The following is a 22,161-nucleotide window of genomic DNA, read 5'->3' as shown; positions in this document are numbered from 1 at the left end:
CTGGACTGCAACCTTACAGTTTACAATCCGTAAACTAGTGGGTGTGGCTGTGTTCCAACAAAACTCTATTTACACAAATAGGCAGACCAGACTTGGCGTTAAGGCTATAGTTTGCCAACCATGAAGTTAGGGTGCTGGGTTTGGGATGCTTAAGTTTTTTTTCTCTTAAAAGTTGATTATATAATATACATACTTTTATATGTATATATATTTCAAAATTTTTGACAAGTTAAAAAAAGAAGATACCAGGCCCCTTCATTGTGAAATTTTACAACACAGGTATAGAGACAAAGCAGTTCTTGTATCAAGGTTAAGAATTGAAATTGCACGAGATTTGGCACTGGCAGTTCTCGAAACCAGAAGACGGTGAAACAGCATCTTGAACGTCTAGGGGGAAATGATTTTTCACCTGAAATTCCATACATAGCTAGTGGAAGCCCTCAGAGGAGAGTGGCACGAGCCCCTACCATACCTGTCGACCTCCCGAGGTCTCTCTTCCTCCACTCTCCTTATCCACCTGACTTCATTCAACCAGTATTTTTCATGGCACTATCAGGCACTGGGGATACAACCGTGAACAAAATAGGCAAAAATCCCTGTCCTCCCGAAGCTTACGTTCTAATTCTAGTAGGGAGACCTTCAGTAAACTAGGTAAGTTAAATACATAGTACAGTAGCTAATGATGGGTACTAAGGAGTGTTGATATAAGGAAGGAGACCGAATGGGGAGGGTGAGGTGGCAGGCATTGCGGTTTTAGATAGATGGTCAAAGAATGCCTTCTTGCGACCATCAGGGAATTCCTCCAGCCTTGAGCTCCTCTGTGCTGCATCACTGTTTTCTTCTCTACTGGCCATTCTTATGAGCTTGCTTACATGGTATAATATCTCCCACACTTAAAAACAAAACTTCCACACCCCCTTTATCCCATTTTAATTCTCCCTTTTAGAACAAGATGTCTTGAGAGTTATTTCTATTTACTGTCTAATTCCTTTCCTCCCCTCTCCCCAGTCTTCTATCAGGATTTAGCCCCGTCCTCTCCACTGAAACAGCTTTTGTTCAGGTCACCAATGACCTCATATCAAGTAAAATTAAAATGAGTTAGTACTTACAAAACTCTTAGAATAGTCTGGCATGCGCAGGTATATATATAATGTGTGTGTGTGTGTAATAAGTTACTAACATCTGTAATGGGAAGTCAAATATTGTTTAAAATTTAAAATCAAGAAATTGTTTAGAAATAAGGAGATAGGGGCGCCTGGGTGGCTCAGATGGTTAAGCATCTGCCTTCGGCTCAGGTCATGATCCCAGGGTCCTGGGATCGAGCCCCACACTCCTGGCTCGGCGGGGAGCCTGCTTCTCCTTCTCCCTCTGCCTCTCTCCCTGCTCATGCTCTCTCTCTCTCTGTATCTCTGTGTCTCAAATGAATACATAAAATCTTCAAAAAAAAAAAAAAAAGGAGATAAATACTGTGTCAAATGTGATTACTATGAATTAAGGTTAAGGACAGCTGCTTTTCAGTATAAGCCTTTTGTACTTTTTTGTCTTGTTTTTAAGGCTATAAACATGTATCACTTTGACTTAAACTTTTTTTAACAGACAGTTGATTTTTAACTGTGTTCTGAAATTTACTGATTGGTGGTAGAAACCTTTTCAGGAAGAGGGGGGAATCTCCTTATATCTCACATGTGATCAGCATCCCGATGTGTAATTTCTTTGGGGATAAAGTAGCTGAGCAGACATCAGTTTTATCTAAGCCTTTGGACTTGTCCAATTTCAGAATTGAAAGTTTTCTAATTGTCGCCTTATATTTCCTCAACAGTGGCTTTTTATTATCTTTTCAATGAGTGGCAGAATGCAAAGATTATTTTAATAGCCTGATGTTTCTGATGACCCTCTCTTGACGAACCCAGATGTGGCCTATCATACTTTGGCAAACCCCATTTTTCTCAATTTTCTTTGGTAAGATGTAGGCTTGATGCTCCTCAGGACTGTCAAGCATCTGAAAGATAAAAGCTGTCAAACACTCCAGAGTGCCATTTTCTATAAAGATGACTGTGTCAATAGAAACAAGCCCAGCAATGTTTAGTTCAGAGTCAGGTAATACTCATTTCAGGCTTTCTCGGTCAATAATATGATATTCTGTATAAGAAAAATGTGAGTTTTTGTTCTCTCTGCTCAGTTAATGTATATTGATTGTTTTTCCTTTATAAATGATAAATAGGGAAGGCTTAACTAAATCATGTTCTTCTAATGTAAATACTTCACTGTGATCTCTTCTAGCCCAAAAGCCCCATTTTTCTTCCAGGTTTTTATATCTGAGTTTAACTCATGTTGCTTTTTGGTAACTCTTATGGATAGCAGGTAGGTCTAAAAGAAGACCTTTATGGAGGTGATATCATATAATTTCAACAGCAGTCCTGGAAGCTCAATATTATCCCCATTTTGCAGAATGGCTTATCAACTCAGATGGAGTAAGCTGACCAAGGCCATGTCCTAGATGGGAGAGACAGACATGCAGATGGGTCCTTGTGATACTGTGTGTCTTCAGGAAGAAACAACTGGGAGAATTACACATAGAGATGAAGCATAGCCCCTTCAAAGTGCTTGCCTTGGGGATCAAGTTCTGTGTATTGGGTGTCACCTCAAACTATTGTCAGAACCCTTGCATGGGAACTCTCTAAGGAGCCAGAGGTACATTGTTAAGAATATCTATCCCACTGAGGGAATTTGAGAATTCTCCTAGAGAACCGCAAAGATAGTCTGAGCCAAGCCTAGAGGATAAGGTGGCTGATGGAGCTGAGTAATACTGGTTTGGGTAAAAAAAAAATCAGTCCTGATTGTATAGTAATTAGAGGAACTTCTTGTGTAGCCTGTAAATAGTTCCAAGACTTGCCAAAGAGGCACGTTGACCGCATCCGTGGACTAAGTATGTGGAATGCCCTTGTTTCGATTCATAGCCTGTATTTTATATGGAAGGTCCCCAGTTCTCCCTCACACCCTGTTAAAATTCTTTTAAGGTAACCTTTTTGAACTACTTACTATGTGCCCGGCATTGTGCTAATCATACATGTAGGTGTTCATTAGTACTTGGAGCAACCCTAGGAGCTAGTTGGTTTTCTTCTCCTGTTGTAGATGAAAATGTTTGGGACTGGAAGAGTTGAAGTGCCTTGTCTAAGATGGGATTAAAACCCATTGCCTTTGAATGCACATTCAAAGCTTTTTATTTTGGATTTCGTGAGCACTTACTCTGTGCCTGGCACCACTTGGCACCAGGGAAACAGAAGGCCGATATGTGAATTTCTCACTGACACGCTCACCCTATTAGGCAAAGCCCCGTTTCCATGAGCACTGCTCAGATTCAGCCCACTCTCTCTGCGGGTGGTTAGATGCGCCCCTATACGAGCCTCACCCCTGCCGTTCCCCTGCCATGAGCACAGCCTTAGTGGGTCCCTGGGGCATATCTTCCGCAACTCATTGTTGCTTCTGGGCTCCTGTGCTGCAGTTCCTTCCAGCCTCTGGGCATCTTGGCCCTAATTGCTCCTTCTATAATTTAGGGGTAGTATAAGAAGTTTTGTAAACTGAGAATACCCAGTAAATGATGACAAAGGCATATTTACTTTCCAAAGGAATGTATATTTGTTTTATTCAGCGGATGCTTTTTAAAAACATGTTCTGAGGAAGGAAGCACAGTTTAGTGGCAAGACCACTACCTGATTAATTGAGCTTCCACACCTAATTTTTGAGGTAGTACCCATAACTATGAAAAGAACTGTGACTTTTCTGATAGTACCTCATTTAGGGAAGAAAAAAACCCAACTGATTTTTCTCCCTGTCAGTTTCTTCCTAAGTATTAGTCCCAGAGAACGTGGGTGATACTTAGTGTAGGGGTGAAGGGGTGGGGATGGGTGCCCTCCCAACCTCACCTCAGGCCTGTCCCACCCACTCCCCCTAACAGCCTCCATTATCTCGGCACCACCTGGTCTTGTCACCTAAGAAGGGCCAGGTTGTGCACTATGAGGGTTTTCAGATTTGGCTTCGTTTTCACTTCTTTCCTGATGAACTCCACCCGTTCATGCCTATGCCAACCTGTGTCATGGGATGTGCACCCGAATGACGTGTGTCAAGCTTTCCTAGCTCTTCTGGACTAGAAATAACTAATCCCGTTTGCTTATCTGCCGATCTCTCGAAGCAGAGATGAGAGTGGCAGTTTAAGAAGGTTGGAAATACTGGACCAGAGCCAGGGCCTCTTTGCCTGCACACTCCACTCTGCATGTTCCAGCCGTAGGAACAAACTGCATTATTTTGTTTCAAACTGTGCTCAAGGGAAGCCAAGACCTTGTAACTGGAAACTTACCAAACAGAGAATTCTAAGACTAAATTTAGTGTTCTATTTAAAAAATAAAATAAATCGAACATTTTGTTTGTTCATCTTTTATATGTTAAAAAAGAGAGATTAACCTAGTTCACACTAACAACCTAAGAAGAGTATTCAAAGAAGTGAGAAGAAAACTAATCCTCTCGGTGAAGAGGGAAATCCTTAACAAAATGTAGTGAAGGGGCGTGAAATACAGACTCTGCAGCCAAACTTTCAAATAGCGTAGCCTCTCTAATCTTCATCACATAAAATTTTATTGTGGCTCAGAGAATATTAAAAACTTAGAAATGAAAGGAACTTCCATCGGCAGGAAGTAGGAGAAAAGACTGGTAGGTTTTATTTATGTGGTTTTTCTCTGGTTTTGAAATGTAAATACAGTTAACTGCTTTTTGAACTATGTTCTTCATTTAATTATGTGTGAGTTAGTTTTCTCCCGTTCGTGTTGAACTATATCTGGAATGAAGAACCTTGAGATGTTACAGAGGCTCTGTAATATAGAGAGAGCATCAACAGTTTAATTAGTGATACTTTAAAAATTGCTGTGATTTCAACCAGCCAAGGTATCCCTAACTAGTTCTTGCTCTTCCTCTCCTGCTTCTGCTCCCATTGCTTCAGTGAGCATTAAGCACCCCCCTTGGGCTAGACGCAGGATTCAGATTGCTAGTGATCCCCAAACACTTGATCCATGGGTTATTTGTGTTAGAATGACCCAGAGAACTCGTTAAAAATCCAGGTTTGGGAGCACCACCTCCAGACATTCTGGTTCAAAAGGTCTAGCATGAAACCACAAAAAGTCTATTTTTTTAAGGTTCCTTAAATGATTGATATACAGCCAGATTCAGAAACAGTGAATAGACCGTTCTCTAATAAGACAAAAACAATATTTATTTTTTGATTACTGTTATTTTGCATCATTAGACTAATTTTCATTTTGAGACTACATAATGGAGCCTGATTAAGTTTGTTTAGAAGACATGACTACAGCCTAGCACAATTCTTTGTTTCCATGTTTCTCTTTAGGAGAGCTTTGATTTTGACACTGACTAGTCTAGGATCAGACAGAGCTAAGTATGATCTGTGTAAGCTGTCAATAATGTTGGTTGCTGATGCAGTCCACCATTGTAATTTAGGGTGCATGTGTATAAAGAGAGAGAGGTGAGAGTTCTTTTTAGCCATTGCGTTGAGAGCATGGCCGAGAATCTTATTTATTATTTTAGTGGTGTGGTCAGTTTGTGAAATAGTATATTCTTTAGGTTAAAGGACTGATTATAGCTTACTTTTATATGACTCTTAAGAATCAAATCTCTACCAAAAAGCACTAACGGGTAATATTCAAGTCACCGATATCTTAATATGCTTGAAAAGCCCTGAATGGCACCCATGTTGGCAAATGTCATGTGGATTTTATTAAAGAAATTTGAGCACCTACTAGGTGCTAAGTCAGCAAGAATAAGGACTCACGATTTCCTGTGGTTTCTGTAGGCTGAAAGTGTGGTCACTTTGGTGAGCCATAGTGTGATGTGAGATTAGGCTGTGCTGTTAGGTTGGTACAGATCTTAGGAAAACTCACATTTTTTCTCTTTTACTATCTTGATAGCTATGTAGTCTGCCCGCTAGATGATTCAGCCAACCATGCTGGTGATCTTCTCCCAAGAAAAAGGACAGCAGGGCTGTATGAGAGAGAACCAGACTTCAAGTCAGGATGCTTTTGTTCAGTTCCTACCTGTGTACTTAATCCTCCCTAACCATATGGCTTTGGGCAAATTACTTGATTTTTCTGAATCTTTCTGTCCTCTTATGTAAAAATGGGGTAGTATTAATACCCACCTTAAGCCTGTTGAAAGAATTCAGTGGTCGTAGATGTGAAGCACGTCACCCAGTGCTGGGCACATACTGCTCAGTCAGCAGAGGTTAGTTGACTCTAAAGGGCAGTAAAACCTGATTTGACTTTAGAAGCAAAGAGGGCTATAGAGATCCTGGAAGTGTTGTGAAGTTTTAATTAGTATCGCTGGTGATAGTAGATGGTGAATGAATCCAAGCAACAAAGAATAGTCATGGCAACTCATATGAGGTTTTCCACATCCACCCACTTCTCATTAGTCACTTAGTCATTGACTAAATTGTCATTTCTTGTTTGAGTCTCCACGGTCATGACTGCATAGAGGCTGAGGGGCCTAAGAAGTTGCTGTGTGTACTTGACCCAATGTTACCACCTGACCACGCTCCCGGAGAGGACTAGCAGCTTCCTGTCTTCATCCGTCCAGACTCTGCTCTGATGTCTCTCTCGCTCGCTCTAGGAAGCAGGCCTGATTCTTGCCCCAGGCAGAATTAATGATTCCTTCTTTATGTGCTAACACACTTGAACCTCTGTTATACCACCTCTTTCATAATGCCTTTGTGTTGAAGTTGATTGTTTGCTTTTTGATCTTTCTCTCTCTATTTTAAATTGCTTGAGGGCATGGCTTGTACACATAGTGAATTCTCAGTAATAGTCGGATTAATACAGATCCTAGCACAGAGGCAGTTTCCTGTGAGCTAAGAGCAGACTCCGGAGCTAGACTCCCTAGGTTCATCTCCTAGCTCTGCCACTAGCTCTATGACCTTGCACAAGGTCCTTAAGTATGTAGTCACCTTGGTTTCCTCATCTGTAGAGTGGGGACAGTAGTGTTACCTACCTTACAGGGCTGTTACAAAGATTAAATGAGTAAACTAATATAGAAGCACTTGGAACAGTGCTTGCGGTAGTCAATGCAGAGGAAGTGAAGTGGTCATGGTGGTAGCTATATTACAGCTTCAGTCTTTCTGAGTTTACTAGTATTTTCGAAGGTTGGATTTGCCTGAAAAAATGCTACAGGGAAGATTTTTTCCCCACATGCCTTCAAATCTAGTGACTCCTACCACCTGAAGTTTCCTGTTTTCTTTATGTACAGATACCTGATAGATAGGTACTCATGATTCCATGTTCAGTTATGCTACCCTTTTTTTTTTTTTTTGTAAGATTCTTTTTAGAGTGTGCGTGCGGGGTGGGGGGGTGAGGCAGAAGAGAGAGAGAGAGTCTTAAGCAGACTCCATGCCGAGCACAAAGCCCGACTCGGGGCTCAATCTCATGACCCCATGACCTGAGCCAACGCCAAGAGTTGGGCGCTTAACCGACTGTGCCACCCAGGCGCCCAGTGCTATCTTTCTTTTTTTTTTAAAAAAATGTGATTCTTTATGAAAGCAGCAGTGTAAATTAGCTAAACATAAATCATGATCTTAGAAATATTTTCAAAGAACTATTAATATCCACTTATATGAAACTTGAGGTGGCCGATAGATTTCTTTTTCAGTGCCAGCTTAGATCCATTGACAAGGGTTGCGTGTTCAGAGGAATCCTCAGGCCGTGTCCTGACTCCACAGTTAGTAATGTCTGTCACAGGCACAGAATGGAGGAGTGACAGCACCTTGCTGTCCCTGTATTAAAATGAATTATCAATCTCAATGTAACTTTGCCTTTTTCTCTTTCATCTTAAAGAAAAGGCTTCACTCCCCTCACTCTTGGTGCTGTGGGCTTATTTACATTATAGTGTGCCATACCATCGTTTCTGCCTCTGTTTTGAAAGCTAGAGCTTTTCTCTGGCAGTTTTAGTTGCTTTGATATTTTGCAGTGTCAGATCTTGGCACAAAAGCTTGTTGCCCTGGCTAATAACTTACTCTATTTACTTTACCTAGTAGGTCGCTTTTTAAAAAAGGAAAGGGAGAAGTGATTAAGCAGGTGATCTCCTGAGAAAGCTTCCTGTTGACTGGATGATCTCGCTCTTAGATGCTCAACTCCGTGTTGGTGTGCTGGATATTTTTTTTTTTTCCCCTTCCCTTTTGCCAGAGGATAGTGGAGAAGCAAGAGGTAGGATGTGTTCCATCCAACAAAGAGAAACTACTGGAAGAAAGATTGCCCCCACCCCCTGCAAAAAAATATATGTATATATATATTAAAGAAGCATTACATTTTGGCTTCTAAGAGAAGCAGGACATTCTTTGCTCTTTTCCCTCTTTCCACGCACATGTCTGGCATCTGTCTAGACCAGCCAAAGGTCTTTGATTTCTAAGGCTTTATAAATTGTCTTTCTGTTAAAGCATCTTTGATAGTTTCTTAAAAGCCAACTCTTCCCTCACTAAATATAGTAAACACAATTTGATCATAGCTGAACCGTTTATAATGAAAGGTTTTTCTCATACCCTTGGAAGGGTTGAGTAGATTAACTTTCATAAAGTACCTGCAAAAAAACTGTTGATCTCATAGTGGGTTTTCTATTTGAGAATAAATAAAAATCAAAAACAAAGTCAGCAACATGGTTTGAATCATGGTACCGTTTATTTCTTGATGACTACAAACATGGTTTAGAATTAAATAAAAGAATCTGGTTTGTAAACTGAGAGAGCTAACAACTTCTACAAGACACACAACGTTTTCTGCAACTGTTCTACTTAGGATGATTCGTGGTTGAAATGAGTGGACTTAAAAATGACCTATCTTTAAAGGCTAGTAATCTGGTATTCTTTCTGTACTCTTTGTTTTTATCAATTTCCTGGTGTTTGGCTTCAGAGGGGAAATCGAAATTCTGCCTCGAACTAACCCTGTGATGAAGCAGGTGTCAGTTTGATCTTTCAGCATCCTGAGATCTAGGATGTGAAGAATGACTGTGACCATCTGATTTTTCCTCTGTCCGCCTTTAGAACTTGGAATCTCAATATCTTTTAGAAATGTGCAGCTTCTAATTGTGATCTCTTAAGCAATTACCGTTCGTTAAATGTCTGGTCATCTTGCCTACCATTCCTCATGGTATTAAGCTGGAGGCATTCTTATATTCCCCAACGTTTGCCCAGCACCTGCTCTGTGTCAAGCATAGTGAGATAGGGAGGGGAAATCAAATGTGGTCTCTGTCCTTGAGGAGCTCCCATCCCTGGTCTCCTAAGATCATCTACCTCTGAGATACCCAGAGTGTTGGGGGCCAAGCACCGGGGAAGGCTGTGCCCTCCACGATCAGGTGTTAGGGCTGCGGTGGCTGAAACGTGGTAGTTCCAAGGAAACACAGGAATTCCAGGTGGGCCCCTGTAACTGCAGACCTGAAAAAGTAAGACTAGCTTTGAGACAGACCCTGTTTTACTTATACTTGGTATAGCTGAAGAAGGTGAGCTGGGGCAGGGGAGGCACATTCTTCATGTCAAAGGATGGTAATTCCTCTAGATCAGAAATTGTCAAAGCTGGAAGAGGGCACAGAAGATGACAGAATCCAACTTCTTGTTTTCCCTGTAGGTGAAATTGAGACCCAGGAGAGGAAGCGGCTTGCTCAGATCAAAAAGAGAGTTAATGGCAGCTCCATGCAAGTATATGAAAGGAAACATGACAGAAAGCCAGACTTTGAAATAGGTGTGCCAGATTGGGGTGTAAGCCTTTCCATTTGACCAGCAATCATTATGCCCTTGTCTAGAATTTCCAGTGGATTAAAGACAATACAACACCCTAGTTTATATAACTAACCCCCAGGAAATTATCAGATCTGTGTTTGTTTTAAAAATGATTATTTTCTGTTAATTGGTATTTTACCCCAGATATTTGGTCATCTAACAGCAAGGCAAACATATTTCTATGTAATTTGGCCGTGCTGGTAGGAACAGTGTCGCACCTAGTTCAGGCTCCTCAGCATGGTGTACAGGCACAGGGTGGGCAGTCAGAAACCTTTTTAGTTAATTTATGCATTGTGGAAACACAGTGGCCGTTATAGTCTGACAGACCTGGATGTGAGTCCCGGTTCTGTCACTTACGAGCTGTGTGGCTTTGGGCAAGTTATTTCACCTTTGAGGCTGTTTCTGCATCTGTGAAATATGGTGATGAGTGTATACGTATGTAAACATGCACGCTTCTAAAACAATACTTTTCAGTATCCTAAACCGCTAACACGGTACCTGGCACATATACTGTGGGGATTCCTTGGGTTTTTTTTTCTTATTTGTTTGTTTGTTTTAAGAGGAGACTCTTACTTTTGTTTCATGTTAAACTGCAGAGCTACCATTAGGAATCAGCCAAGGAACTAGAATCGAAGACTGTGGCTATCTAGGCATTATATCTGAGAACTACCTTAAACTAAGAAAAAAAAATATGTCTACACACACACACACACACACACACACACACACACACACACGTAATGTCTTCGTGATTTTTCCAGCTCTATCATTGATCACTCTCCCTGTCCTATCCCTGTTGCCTTCTTTCTTTCTCTCCCTTTGCCTCAAAGAAAACTAATGGAGCCATACAGAAAGCTCCAAGATAGAACTGACCTTGTGCACCTTTAATTGAGGACAGAATTTGCTAAAAGTGTGTCTAGAAACCCACCAGTGGTTTACTTTACAATCTGTGTCCTGGCTAGACTGGCTGTTGGCTGTATAATTTGTCTAGTTTTGTCTGGAGTCTTAGACTATTCAGCTGCTTCAGGGCAAAATCTTTTGGGGTGTCATTAAATGGGATTGATAATTGGCTTCTGATGAATATTCATTGTGACTAATGACTTTGGGCAAATTTTACACATACTATCTTTCTATTCTCCCACTGAGTGAGATTTTGATAGGATAATTTTCTTCAACTTGCACTTCAATTAAATATTCAGAATACCCCTTTGTTGACTATAATTCAAATTGTATACTTTTATTACTTTAAAATTTTGTATTCTATAAGGAATGAGCATAGGCTTTTAGGAACCTTATTTTTACAGATGGAGTTGGCCTTAGAGTTGTTTTTAAAATAAGTGGCTAATGATAATTTATGGGATATAATATTTCTGATTAAGCACAGGTAAATCATAACACTTTTCTTATGGTTGACTCACCACTATTCCTAAGTAATGATGTACATTGTTTTGCCACTTTGCATTTTGGAAAAGAGCCAAACAATTCTCTTTTTTGTTTGTTTGTTTGTTTTCTTAACCAAATGGGTAAATGCATTTTACTCCCAATTACAGAGATTTGGCTTTTAGAAAACCGCCAATGAGAATGATGATCAAGCACCTTTAAAGTTCAATTTTTATGAGGGATAGGTAATTTTAAAATCTTGACACTTAGCTTTTAGGTCTTTTTGAGGGAAAGGAGACATGAAAAGAACATTGTCTAGAGATAAGATCTCTGTCGCTTTATTGCTTGAAATAGGATTTTGACTCAAACCAATTCAAGCTAAAAAGAGGGAAATAATCAAGTTCTGTCTTAACCAGGAACATTCTATGGAATGACTTTTCCAAAGAGAATTACAAATGAATTCATGTGATGAGGACATCTTATATTTGTACAGCACCTTAGAGATTTTAAAGTGCTTTTACTTATTTATTTGATGTGTGGTAGAGTTACAGAATAGGCGTATTATTGAAAGAAAGGAAAGAAAGAAAGACAAGAAAGAATGAATCCATTGACATGACTTGCCAAAAGTGGCATATTTGTGTGTCTAAGCTTGCCATTATTGTTTTGGAATTTGAGTCCTATACCCCACTCTGTGAGACTCAGGAAAATGTTGGTCCAAGAGCTAAAAGCCAGGCCACTAACTATCTTTATATTGTGAATATATTTTAAGTAGGAATTATTTTTTATTTATGGAAGAAACATTGCATCGGCTCTCACTTGCAGAGATGCTGTGCCACTAGGACACGGAAGGGAAGAGAGGCAGGGTCTTCCTGGAGTTTACAGTGAGAGGACCGGCGTGCAGACAGGAATAGTGCCATTAATAATGGGGGCTTATGCCCAGAAGAGCCATGCGAGGAAAGTAGTGTTTTCACAGAGACCCAGAGGAGGAGTTTGCTAGGGGCACAGATCCAGGAAAGGAGTACATAGCTACTCTTAAGTCTGAAACGACTTATTCAGAGGATGAACTTGGAGAAGGCGGCAGAGGTTGTGGCTGGAGATGCTGCTCTCCAGGTAGACTGGAAGCTGGTGGAGACACGTCTGCTCCCGACATGCCCCAAAAGACTGCCGAGGAGGATGTGACATGACCGGACCTGCACTTTAGTATGAGTCCTTTGACAGCTAGTTAAAGGATGGGCAGGAAGAACTGGGGCCCAAAGCCAGGGTAACCCTCCAGCCTGACTTCAGGGTACAGTTGGAGTGAAGTTTATTCATTTTCTCCCCATTCAGCACCAGCAAAGATTTTTCATCTCTTCTAACCCTGAAGAGATGAGTCATGTAAAATATGACAGCCTTCTCTATATGGAATCCTACTGAAATGGGTTGAGAAGGGATGGATTAAACCTACAAGCCTTGGCAGAGTCGCTGGGAACAACTCTTGAGAGCTTGCTGGATCAGCTCCTGTTCATGGCATGTACCTGATTTAAAGAACAGCGTCTGGAGGGAGAAGGAGGGGGAAGAAAGTAGCGGCCGTGGATTTAATACACAGCTTTCACAACTGGGAAACATCAGCAGAATATCCAATTTAAAGCTGTTCATGTTACACTAACCTCTGGGATTCTTTTAACTGGGCCTTGGCACGTCACTCTTTCGCCACGTAAATGTCCTTCTGTCAGCAAAGGCCAGTTAACAGCTTCCAAAAGAAGCAAAGACCTCATGGGAACAGGCTTCCCAGAAACCAAAGAAACATTAAAGAAAAAAGGCAGAAAGAAACATGTGTTGTTGGCTTTTGTCACTTCATAGCCATATCTCCAAAGGTGTTGGGTTTTTTTTTCCTTCTTTCACTATACTGAATTTTGTAGCAATTTTATTCCATTATATCTCTGTCCCTAATTTTTTAAATTATATCAAATCCTGATAGGCTGTGTCTAGCTCTTAAGAAAAAGAAGGAATATGAAATAGGGGCATGTCAAAAGAAGAGGGAGAGGAAGGATTAGTCAGTAAACAGTGCTGGGGCAATTGATTAACTATGTGGAAAAAATAAATTCTCACCTCTGTCCTTAAACCTAAATTAATTCCAGATGGATTAAAGAGTTAAATGCTGGGGAAGAATTTGGAGGCCTTTCTCAGTGTAACAGCAGTAGAAACCATCATGAAGGATAAGATTTGTCTGTGAAATTATTTAAACCTTCTCTCCCCCCCACCCCCGCCCAGTTCAAAGGAAATTATAGAAGGATAAGTTATTTTCAGAAACATTACAATTAGTATCCTTTGTATATCCAGTGTTTGCTTGTGAATCACTTTCAAAAAATGCTAATACTCATTAGTGGACTAAGAATATGAACAGACCATTTATCTATGAAATATAACCAAGAAACATGACAAGATGTTAAGCCTTAGACATGATCAGAGGAATAAAAATAAAATCCAAATAGATACACTTCCAAGTTACTAACTTGACTACAGTTCTTAGCCCTGGTGAAGTGTGGAGAGGACATTCTAGTGCATGGCTGTGGGAGTGTAAAGAGCCTCCATCCATTATTTATTATATTAATACATTTATTATACTTAAACTATAGTTACTGTCTCTGAATCTTACATCTAGGAACCATGTATAAAAATTATTGACATGATCTGATTATATATTGTAATGTTGGGAGAGTGGTTAAATATAGTGTGGGAAATTCACTGAGTGTCATTAAAAGATACGTCTTCTAGGAATATTTAAGGATGTGGGAAAATGCCAGCAAATAAACATAAACTTTAAAAGAAGGCAAATGAGCACTGTATTTACAGTAATCCTAATTTTATTAGAAAGGGGAATAAAAGTGCTTTGTTGGTAATTCCCCAAAATGTCAAGTTATCTTCAGATGGTGAAAGGCTTTTATTTTCTTTTGCCCCTTTTTCCATTTTCTAAACTTGTTACCGTCGTTCTGCATTAGCTTCATAATCAGGGTGGGGAGGAAGATTTCTTAGGAAAAGCAAGCTCTTACTAAATTTGAATTCGAGTGGTTGAGTTAACTCATATTTCTAAAAATGTCGAGAAGTAGGTATTGAATTTTATTGCTCACCTCCAACAACAGCGTCTCCGCATGTGGATTTCTTAGCTCTGAAGTTTTGGTTTGCTTGTATTGCAGTTGACCGCCTGCATCCACGGGGCCGCCGCCATGCTGTACCCCATGTTCTGGCAGCACGTGTATATCCCCGTCCTGCCTCCGCATCTGCTGGACTACTGCTGGTAAGGCTGCTGCTCACCCCGCTGCTCACCCCGTCCCCTGCTTCTCCTTCTCCAGCACCTGCCGAGGACATTAGGGCCGTCCCTTGTAATGCAACTGGTGATTAAACTGAAACTATTAACTTCAAAACGACGTGCATTTTAGACCAGGTGATTGCATGGCCCTTTTGTTTCCAAATGGCTTTCGGCTATGCCATGGCGTTCTGCAGAGTTCAAGGCCGTGGATCTTTTCCCATCTCTCACTTTGGAGAGACCAAAGCACCAAGTAGTGGTGTGATTTTTTTTTTTTCCTTTTTTTTTCTTTTTCCCCCAAGATGGATTGGAGCCTGGTGAAAACAGTTGGGGTCCCCGAGGTCTTCAAGTTTCAGCCGTACCCTGGCACATTCTGTAGGACTCGTTTTCAGCTGTGGTTTGGGTGCACAAGCCAGACTTCAAAACCCTCTGCAGTTTTTTGATGGGAGTTTCACTGTTCAGGGAAATGTATTTTAGTGGAAGGAAAGCAGGCAGGCTTTAGTGTCAGCTCTACCACCTTGGGCAGGTCCCTTGGCTTAAGACTTTGTTTCCTCATCTGCAAAATGAAGTTGTTCCATATGTAATATACAAAGCTAAATGATACAGGAGAGGAAGGGACACGGTGTAGAAAAGCTGGCTCATGGTAAGGGCTCAGTAAATGTTTCCGCAGATACATTGTCACTGTCTGTCCTCGATAGATTACCAAGAAAGACTGTCTGTGTAACGGATTTGGATCTGTTTTCTTTCTGAATAATTTCTTTCTGTAGCATAATGTGATTAAAGACATTGTCTGCAGACAGCTCAAGTCAGCAGACGTTGATAAGGGAGCACTGTACGTATGTGGGTAAAGGTGCTGCCTGCCAGAAATTAAGAGCTTCAGGAGAAAGGGACCCACTGAGGGGTCACAGCCCTGTCACTTAAAAACAGATGATTTTAGGACATTTACCATCAGGTCAGTCATAATCTTTGCTGGGTTCTTCCAGCCCATTTTGCAATCCTGTCACTGGAGATGGTTCGCTGAAGTAGCCAGATTGTCCTGGGAGCTTAAGGGTATTCTGCAGTACTCCTGATTTGAATGTGTTGGGCTCACTCTCATCCCAAGAAGCCATATGTACAACCAAGATGTAGCTCAGGGCCATCAGGTAAAAATCAGTGGCCCTCTCCAGTGCATAGCACTAAGTGAATCAGCTCATTTCTCTCTCAATTATGTATCTTTCTTATCAAAGTAGCTGTTTTTATTTGTGCCTTTCTCCCACTTCCTATGAAATTAAGGGACTATTCCTCTGCTTAGACTTACTGCTTCCTTTTGAGCTTCTAAACCAACTATCTTGGTTTTTTCCATACTGCCATGTGTCTCAAAGGAGAGGACCATGTTTGCTATCCAGTAGTGTTTGTTGTTGTTTGAATGAAAGACTGGGGGGGCTGGGCGGAGGAGGACACTGACACTCAGACAGGAAGAAAGAGATAGGGGAGTGGGAGGGGGAAAGAGGACAGACAAAGGTGGAGGAGGATAGTGAGAGGAATAGACGGAAAAGGTAGAAAGGGGACATATGTTCCTAAGACAGACTCACACAGTGATTCCCAATCCCCTTAGCACATGGAAGCCTGCTGCCAGCCCCAACATAGAACACTCTCATAGACACCTACCCCCACACAGACATGTGGCCCCCATACTCTCTCTCTCTCTCTCTCACACACACACACACACAGGTCCCTTCCCTATGTATATGTCTCTGATCCCCCCCATGGAGAGACACCCCCCCACACACCTCACCTCAGACATGTGCTTTAAGAGGAAACCTTAGAGTTCTCCCTGGAAAAGACTCACCTGTGTGTCTTGATGCCGCGCTTCACATGGGAGCACAAATGGGCTTCTGTGTGTAGGACCTGGCAGCGTCATTGTAGTTTCTCCGCCTCCCAAATAGTACGACTTTATTTTTCTATTATTTCAAAAGCTTTGGTTGCTAAATTGTCAGCTAGCTTAAAACTAGCAGCTTACATTCCCAGAACTGTGCAGAGAAAAAGGCTTTGTCAGTTACAGTGGTAACAATAGCTGCCATAGTTGAACATCTCCTACGCCCCAGTCTGTGATCTCACTTAATTCCTCTAGCAACCCTGGGAGGCGGGTATCATTAGCTCCATTTCACAGATCGGGAAACCAAGGCCCCAAGAAGTTTAGTAACTTGTTCCAATATAGATACCATGTATTATATGATTCCGTTTTTATAAAAACAAACGTGTGTCTATGAAACACAAAAATGTGTGTATACATATGTAGATGTATGTATATGTATGTGTGTGTATGTATATATGTATACACACACATACACAAAGGCAGAGATCTAAGAGGAAACACACCACAGTGTTAGCGGGGGTTTGTGATGGGGAGGAGGGAGAGGAACTCAGTGTGATTTTTATTTTATTTTGTTGTATGTTATTCTGTTTCTACAACGAAAAAGTATGGTTTCTATACTTGAAAAGTTTCACTTTAAAAAAAATCAGTATTTATTCTAGCCAGTTGTTCTTTCCAGCCCACCTTTCTTGTTTGCTTAAAGGATTTATTGGCTGTTTTGCTCTTTTCCTGTGGAAGGTGATCCGAGATCCTCTTTCCAACTTCCTCTCTAACTCCAGCCCTCTCCTGAACTGCCTGCCCGAGAGCGATGATGCTGGCGGGTCTACCTTAGAAGGGAAGACCCGACAGTGAAGGCTGCTAAGTACTTGTGAACCCCAACTTCCACTCCAAAAGAAGCTAAGACTTGTATTTTTCAGAGCCTGAGTGGGTTTTGTGATTAGGCTCCATCTTGGAGGTTTCTGTGTATACGATAGCAGTCCCTCTCCTGGTCTCTTGTTTTCACAAAAGAACTTTTTTGACATTTGACCAAAGGATGATTACAGGCCAGTGGAGATTGGTATCTGTTTATTAACTACAAGATGTTAAGAATGTGGAAATAAAAGACCCCCAAGAGAAAAAACAGATCTTCCATTCAAGGCTTGATTTGATCACCTTCAGCCTGCTACCAACTGCTTTGGTCAGAAACTACAGATGTCATGAAATTTGAGTCAATGCTAATAACTTTATTCTATTGTGCTCGGTGACTTTCACCACTGTTGAGTTTAATCCTTGGTGGTAAGAGCCAGCAGGGATAACTAGCATTTTAAGTAAAGTGCTAGGAGCTTGAAACATGTAAATTTGAAGGAGGTTTGTTCCTCTGCAGATGATTTAAATGTTAAGTACGTCCCCATGCAGGGGATACACGAAATGGAATCTGAAAACTATTATCTCCTGTAGAAATGAACTCTCAATTTACTCACTGCACAGGAAGGGCAGATTCTAGTCATTTTCACTGCCAGCAGGTGCCCTTTCTATGCATAATAGACTTCGAAAGTGTAATTAACACATGAGGACCACTGCTGCCAGTTTTTCTTCAGGTACATGCTGCTAGGGGTTTTCAGGACAACAGTGTAGGCTGTGAGAGCTTTTTACATTGCACTTGAAGATGAGGTGTTCATTGACTTCTGGACAAAGACATGTTAAATGGGACTGAGTCCAGATCCTGCTGTTGGTATCACAAGTCATGGTCCTTGGGCCCAGAGACCCCAAGAGCTATAATACAGCCTTGGGTAGAACAGAGGCCAGTAGAGCAAAGCTCTGGGCCGCAGTGAATAAATGGAAAGTATGATGCCGAAAACCCCGCAATTATGTGGAAGACTCTAATTGCACATTACAACAGCCAATTATCTGAGTTAACTTTAATTAGAGTTATAATCACAGATTTTAATTATCTGAATAAATCCGTTTAGTACAAATGGTCTGCCCTAAATATTTCCCAAATTAAATTTTTCAAATCCCTTCCCATTTTTGGAGAGGATGGTAGAGAAAGTGCCTGGGCTTTGGATTCAGACAGACCTGGATTCAAATCTCAGTTTCATCTCTTATTAGCTGTGTAACCATTAAAAATCTATTTTATCTCTTTGACTTGCTGTATCTTTTTCTGTAAAGTGGGTTTAATTTACCTACTTTGAAGAGTGGCTTTAGAATTAGAGAGATTGGTCATCAAGTGACACACAGGGGCCATTTAGTAAATGGTGGTTGCTCTTATCATGGTTATTATAAACATAGGGCATGGATTTTGGTTTCCAGAAGGTTTAACTCACATCAAACATTCTTACTTCTACTGCTTTGTGAGCTCAGGGGAAAACTTTGTAATTCATCTTTTCTTTTTACCCCTCAGATTGTTTTTATTTTGATTTATTTTTTTTTTTTTTATTTAACTTGAGTTATTGTATGGTTGTTTTCATTTGCAGCTGTGGCATAAGAATGAAAAGAAAAGAAACAAAAGCAGATGGCAGAGAAAACGAAAGGAGTAAGACATTTCCAGCCCTTATGAATATTTAAAAACATGTGCTGCTGGTTCCTTTCTACTTTAGATCTGTACCATTTTCTTGACTTTGAAAGTGAAAATGAGAATGTTGCCTACCTTGGCTGATGGCAGCCCTGACCTTGGCCAGTGTTGGGAGGGCCTGCCCATTTCTGGGACAAAGGGATTAACTTGCTGATGAGAATCTGCGTTTCCCTTCATTATCATAATCACCATCTTATTGAGTAGTGTGTGTGTCATACTCTTTATAAACATTATTGCAAATCTTCAAAATCAAACCGTAAATAATATTTCATTATTAGCTCCATTGCATGGATTAGGAAATCGAAGCTCAGGGAGGTTTAGTGACTTAAACCACTGTCACACAGCTAAGAAATGGTAGAGCCTGTGCTTAAAATGTAAGGCCATCTGATACTAAAGCTTTCCTTACTAATATCCTCCAGAGTTTTAGAGAATAAGTTGTACCCATCACCACGATTTGGTGAAAAAAACTTTTCATGTAGGCTTCTTGATGACTACGTTTTTCATTCAGAAAATATTTGTAGAGCACTTACCATGTACCGGGCACTATGCTAATTAAATGTTGCTAATAAAAGGTCCCAGTAGAAACCATATGGTATTTGCCATGTAAATTTCTTTTTCTGCCTTACTCTTTCAGAAGTAGTCCTAAATAAGGACTACAATACAAGTCAGTTCCCAAATTGCATTGCATATTTGGGTTGTTCTGGACAATTGTTAACATGCCTTTGTGACAAAATATTTCCAGAGCAGATCAGGGCAAGTTCATGCTGTCCCCCAAAGGCCAGCCAGATCAAGAGTCAAGTTTGTAGCTAACTCCTGATGCTCTTGAGGACATGGTTGAACCAAAAATTATATCCTGTGTGTACAATTAAGGTTTGAATTTTGCAGTTGTGTTTGTAAAATGCATTGTATCTCCTGACTCTGGAAACCATTCTTCCACTCAGAGTGGGCATGCTCAGATTCTGTGTGAGAGATACTAGTTCTAGATTCTTTATTCATGTTGCGTGTTGGGTTCTGAACCCAATCCCCACATGCTGCATCATGTATTCCATCTAGAATTTTTAGCAAGCAGTCTGGAATGTGCCTGATCACAGGGTGCAGAGTCCATGTAGTGTAGGGGCATCAGTCTGGACAAAGCTATGAAGTGACTTCTGGATGACTGGGGCTGGGTCCCGTCTAATCTCTCTCTTCATCAATGCAATGATTTTGCATAGGGAATAAATTGATGCTGAAGTTAGTGGGATTATTGATATTCTTAGTGACAGAAATAGAAATCAATGAAGTGTGGTGTGATGGAAACAGAAAAACCTGGCTTTGGTTCTGGCTTCCCCATTTACTAGCTTTGAGGTCACTGAACCTCTCTCTGAGCCTCCTTTCTCTTCTGTCAAACATGAATAGTAATTACTACTGACACAAAACAGGTGTTCCATAAATAGTAGATACTATTTTTGTTAATTAATAACTATATATATTTATATACACATATATGTGTATCTGTATATATATGTATATGTGTGTATATATATGTATATATACATATATATGTCTGTGTATATATATATAGTCTTGTCTATTAATGCGAATATATATAAATGACCCAGCAAAATCCAGTTGAAATACATGACACCCAGGTAAAATGGAAGTAGATTAGGTAGACAGGTGTGGCTAAAATTCTGTATATACCAAAGTCTGGGCTATGTAGGTTTTGTTGAAGATTGAATTCCAAGTGAGCAAAAACTGTCATTTCCATTTTGTAGCAAGTATTTATGAGTGCCTCCTATGTCCCTGGCATTGGGCACAGGAAGGTAGGAGCTTATCTATAGATGGTCCCTGATCTGATAAAACACTCCTTCACAAAAGAATTCAGGTGTCCCGGCAAGAGTAGGAGGACAGATTTTTTTCAGCTAAGAAGCAGCAAGGGACCAGGTCCAATGCTCAGGGGGCGGAAGCACCGCAACAAGTGCTCCTCTGGGAGCAGTAGGAGAGGGTAAGGACCAGGATTTCAGTTTCAGACAGAAGAAGGGGGGAAGTTGGGTCTGTGGTGGGCCTGACGGGCAGGAAGTGTACAAACAATGTGTGTTGGTTGAACAAAGGCAAATTCTAGATTTCCAGGTAAATCCCTTAGTAAGATTTGGCTAAACTTGACCCTGGGGTTTGAACAGAGAGGCTGAGTAGTAGACGAGTTAAGTTTCAGGTCCAAATCCTGGCTCTGGTCCCACCGAATTCATGTCTTTGGGTGAATCACATAACCTCTCCGAGCCTCCCGTTTCCTCATCCCCAAGAGTGTAGCTAAAAATATGTTCTCTATGAAAAGCCTGGCATCTAAAAACTTGTTTGGTGTTGACAGTCACTACATTTAAATGCCCCTCCATTTCCTTCAGCACCCAAGACCGAGGATGCCAAAAGCCTTTGGAGGAAGTTTTGGACAATTTATGAGTAAACTGTCTTCCTGGTGGAAAAATGGCAGAGAGAAGAGACCGGGAGCTCTTTGCATTATCTATGCTATAGATTCGGTAGGAATCTATATTGATACTGTAGGTTCTATAGGTTCAAGTTCTCCATTTTTTAAAATTCACGTGTAATTCCTATACTGCAGCACTTAACAACCTTTTTAAAAGTGTACAATTCTGTGGGGTTTTTGTGTATTCGCAGGGTTGTGCAACCATCACCATTAATTCTAGATCCATTAGATTTTGAGTACAGTCTTTATTGTTAGTAAGGTAATTGGTCCTTATTTAAAAATAGACATTTTTTAACCTTCCAGAAGCATATATGGCAGAAAGCAATTGTTCTGTGAAAATGAGTAGGCCGTGTAGGTGGTTGGCACCAGACCCTTAACTTGGTCCCTCCAAGGTGCCCCGTCACCCAGCCTCAGCGTTGCATGCCCTCAATGGTGCAGAGACTTGCAGGGTTAGAGAAGACAGAGTGCCCCTCTACCACGGGAATGTCCCTTCCCCAGTTGGGGATGGTGGCTGTCGGCTCACTGACGCGCCCTTTGGGAGCTCTCCTGATGGCAGCTTACCCACTCTGTGGGCCCTCCACCTCCTCTGCTCCTGCATCTACATCTGAGTGTCGGAACCTGGCCTGCTGGTCTCACCTTGCCGGGCCCAGTCCTGCTGCCTGATGTGACAGGGGGCAACACAGCTTGCCTCCCTTGTCCTAGTCTCTGACTAGCCTGCATGGAGCATGGCTGGCCCTGACCTCTGCTTATACAACCAAGCCTTGGCCTGGCTTTCCCTTTCTTTTTTTTTAAGATTTTATTTATTTATTTGACAGAG

The 22,161-nt window shown here is 41.1% G+C and overlaps 1 protein-coding gene across 4 annotated transcripts in view; it reads left to right on the top strand.

Moving 5' to 3' along the window:
- Window positions 1-22,161, top strand: part of DENND1A (DENN domain containing 1A) — a 498,746-nt gene that overhangs the window by 266,176 nt on the left and 210,409 nt on the right. For all 4 annotated transcript variants that reach the window (XM_032418251.1, XM_032418250.1, XM_032418252.1 and 1 more), the window contains one exon: window positions 14,374-14,474. In XM_032418251.1, coding sequence (XP_032274142.1) covers window positions 14,374-14,474 — 101 coding nt within the window. The remainder of the gene's footprint in view (window positions 1-14,373; window positions 14,475-22,161) is intronic.

Source organism: Phoca vitulina, unplaced genomic scaffold (genome assembly GCF_004348235.1).
Source record: "Phoca vitulina isolate PV1807 unplaced genomic scaffold, GSC_HSeal_1.0 scaffold21, whole genome shotgun sequence".
NCBI lineage: Eukaryota > Metazoa > Chordata > Mammalia > Carnivora > Phocidae > Phoca > Phoca vitulina.
The sequence above is the reverse complement of the archived record's forward strand: the minus strand, read 5'-3'. Positions and strand labels throughout refer to the sequence as shown.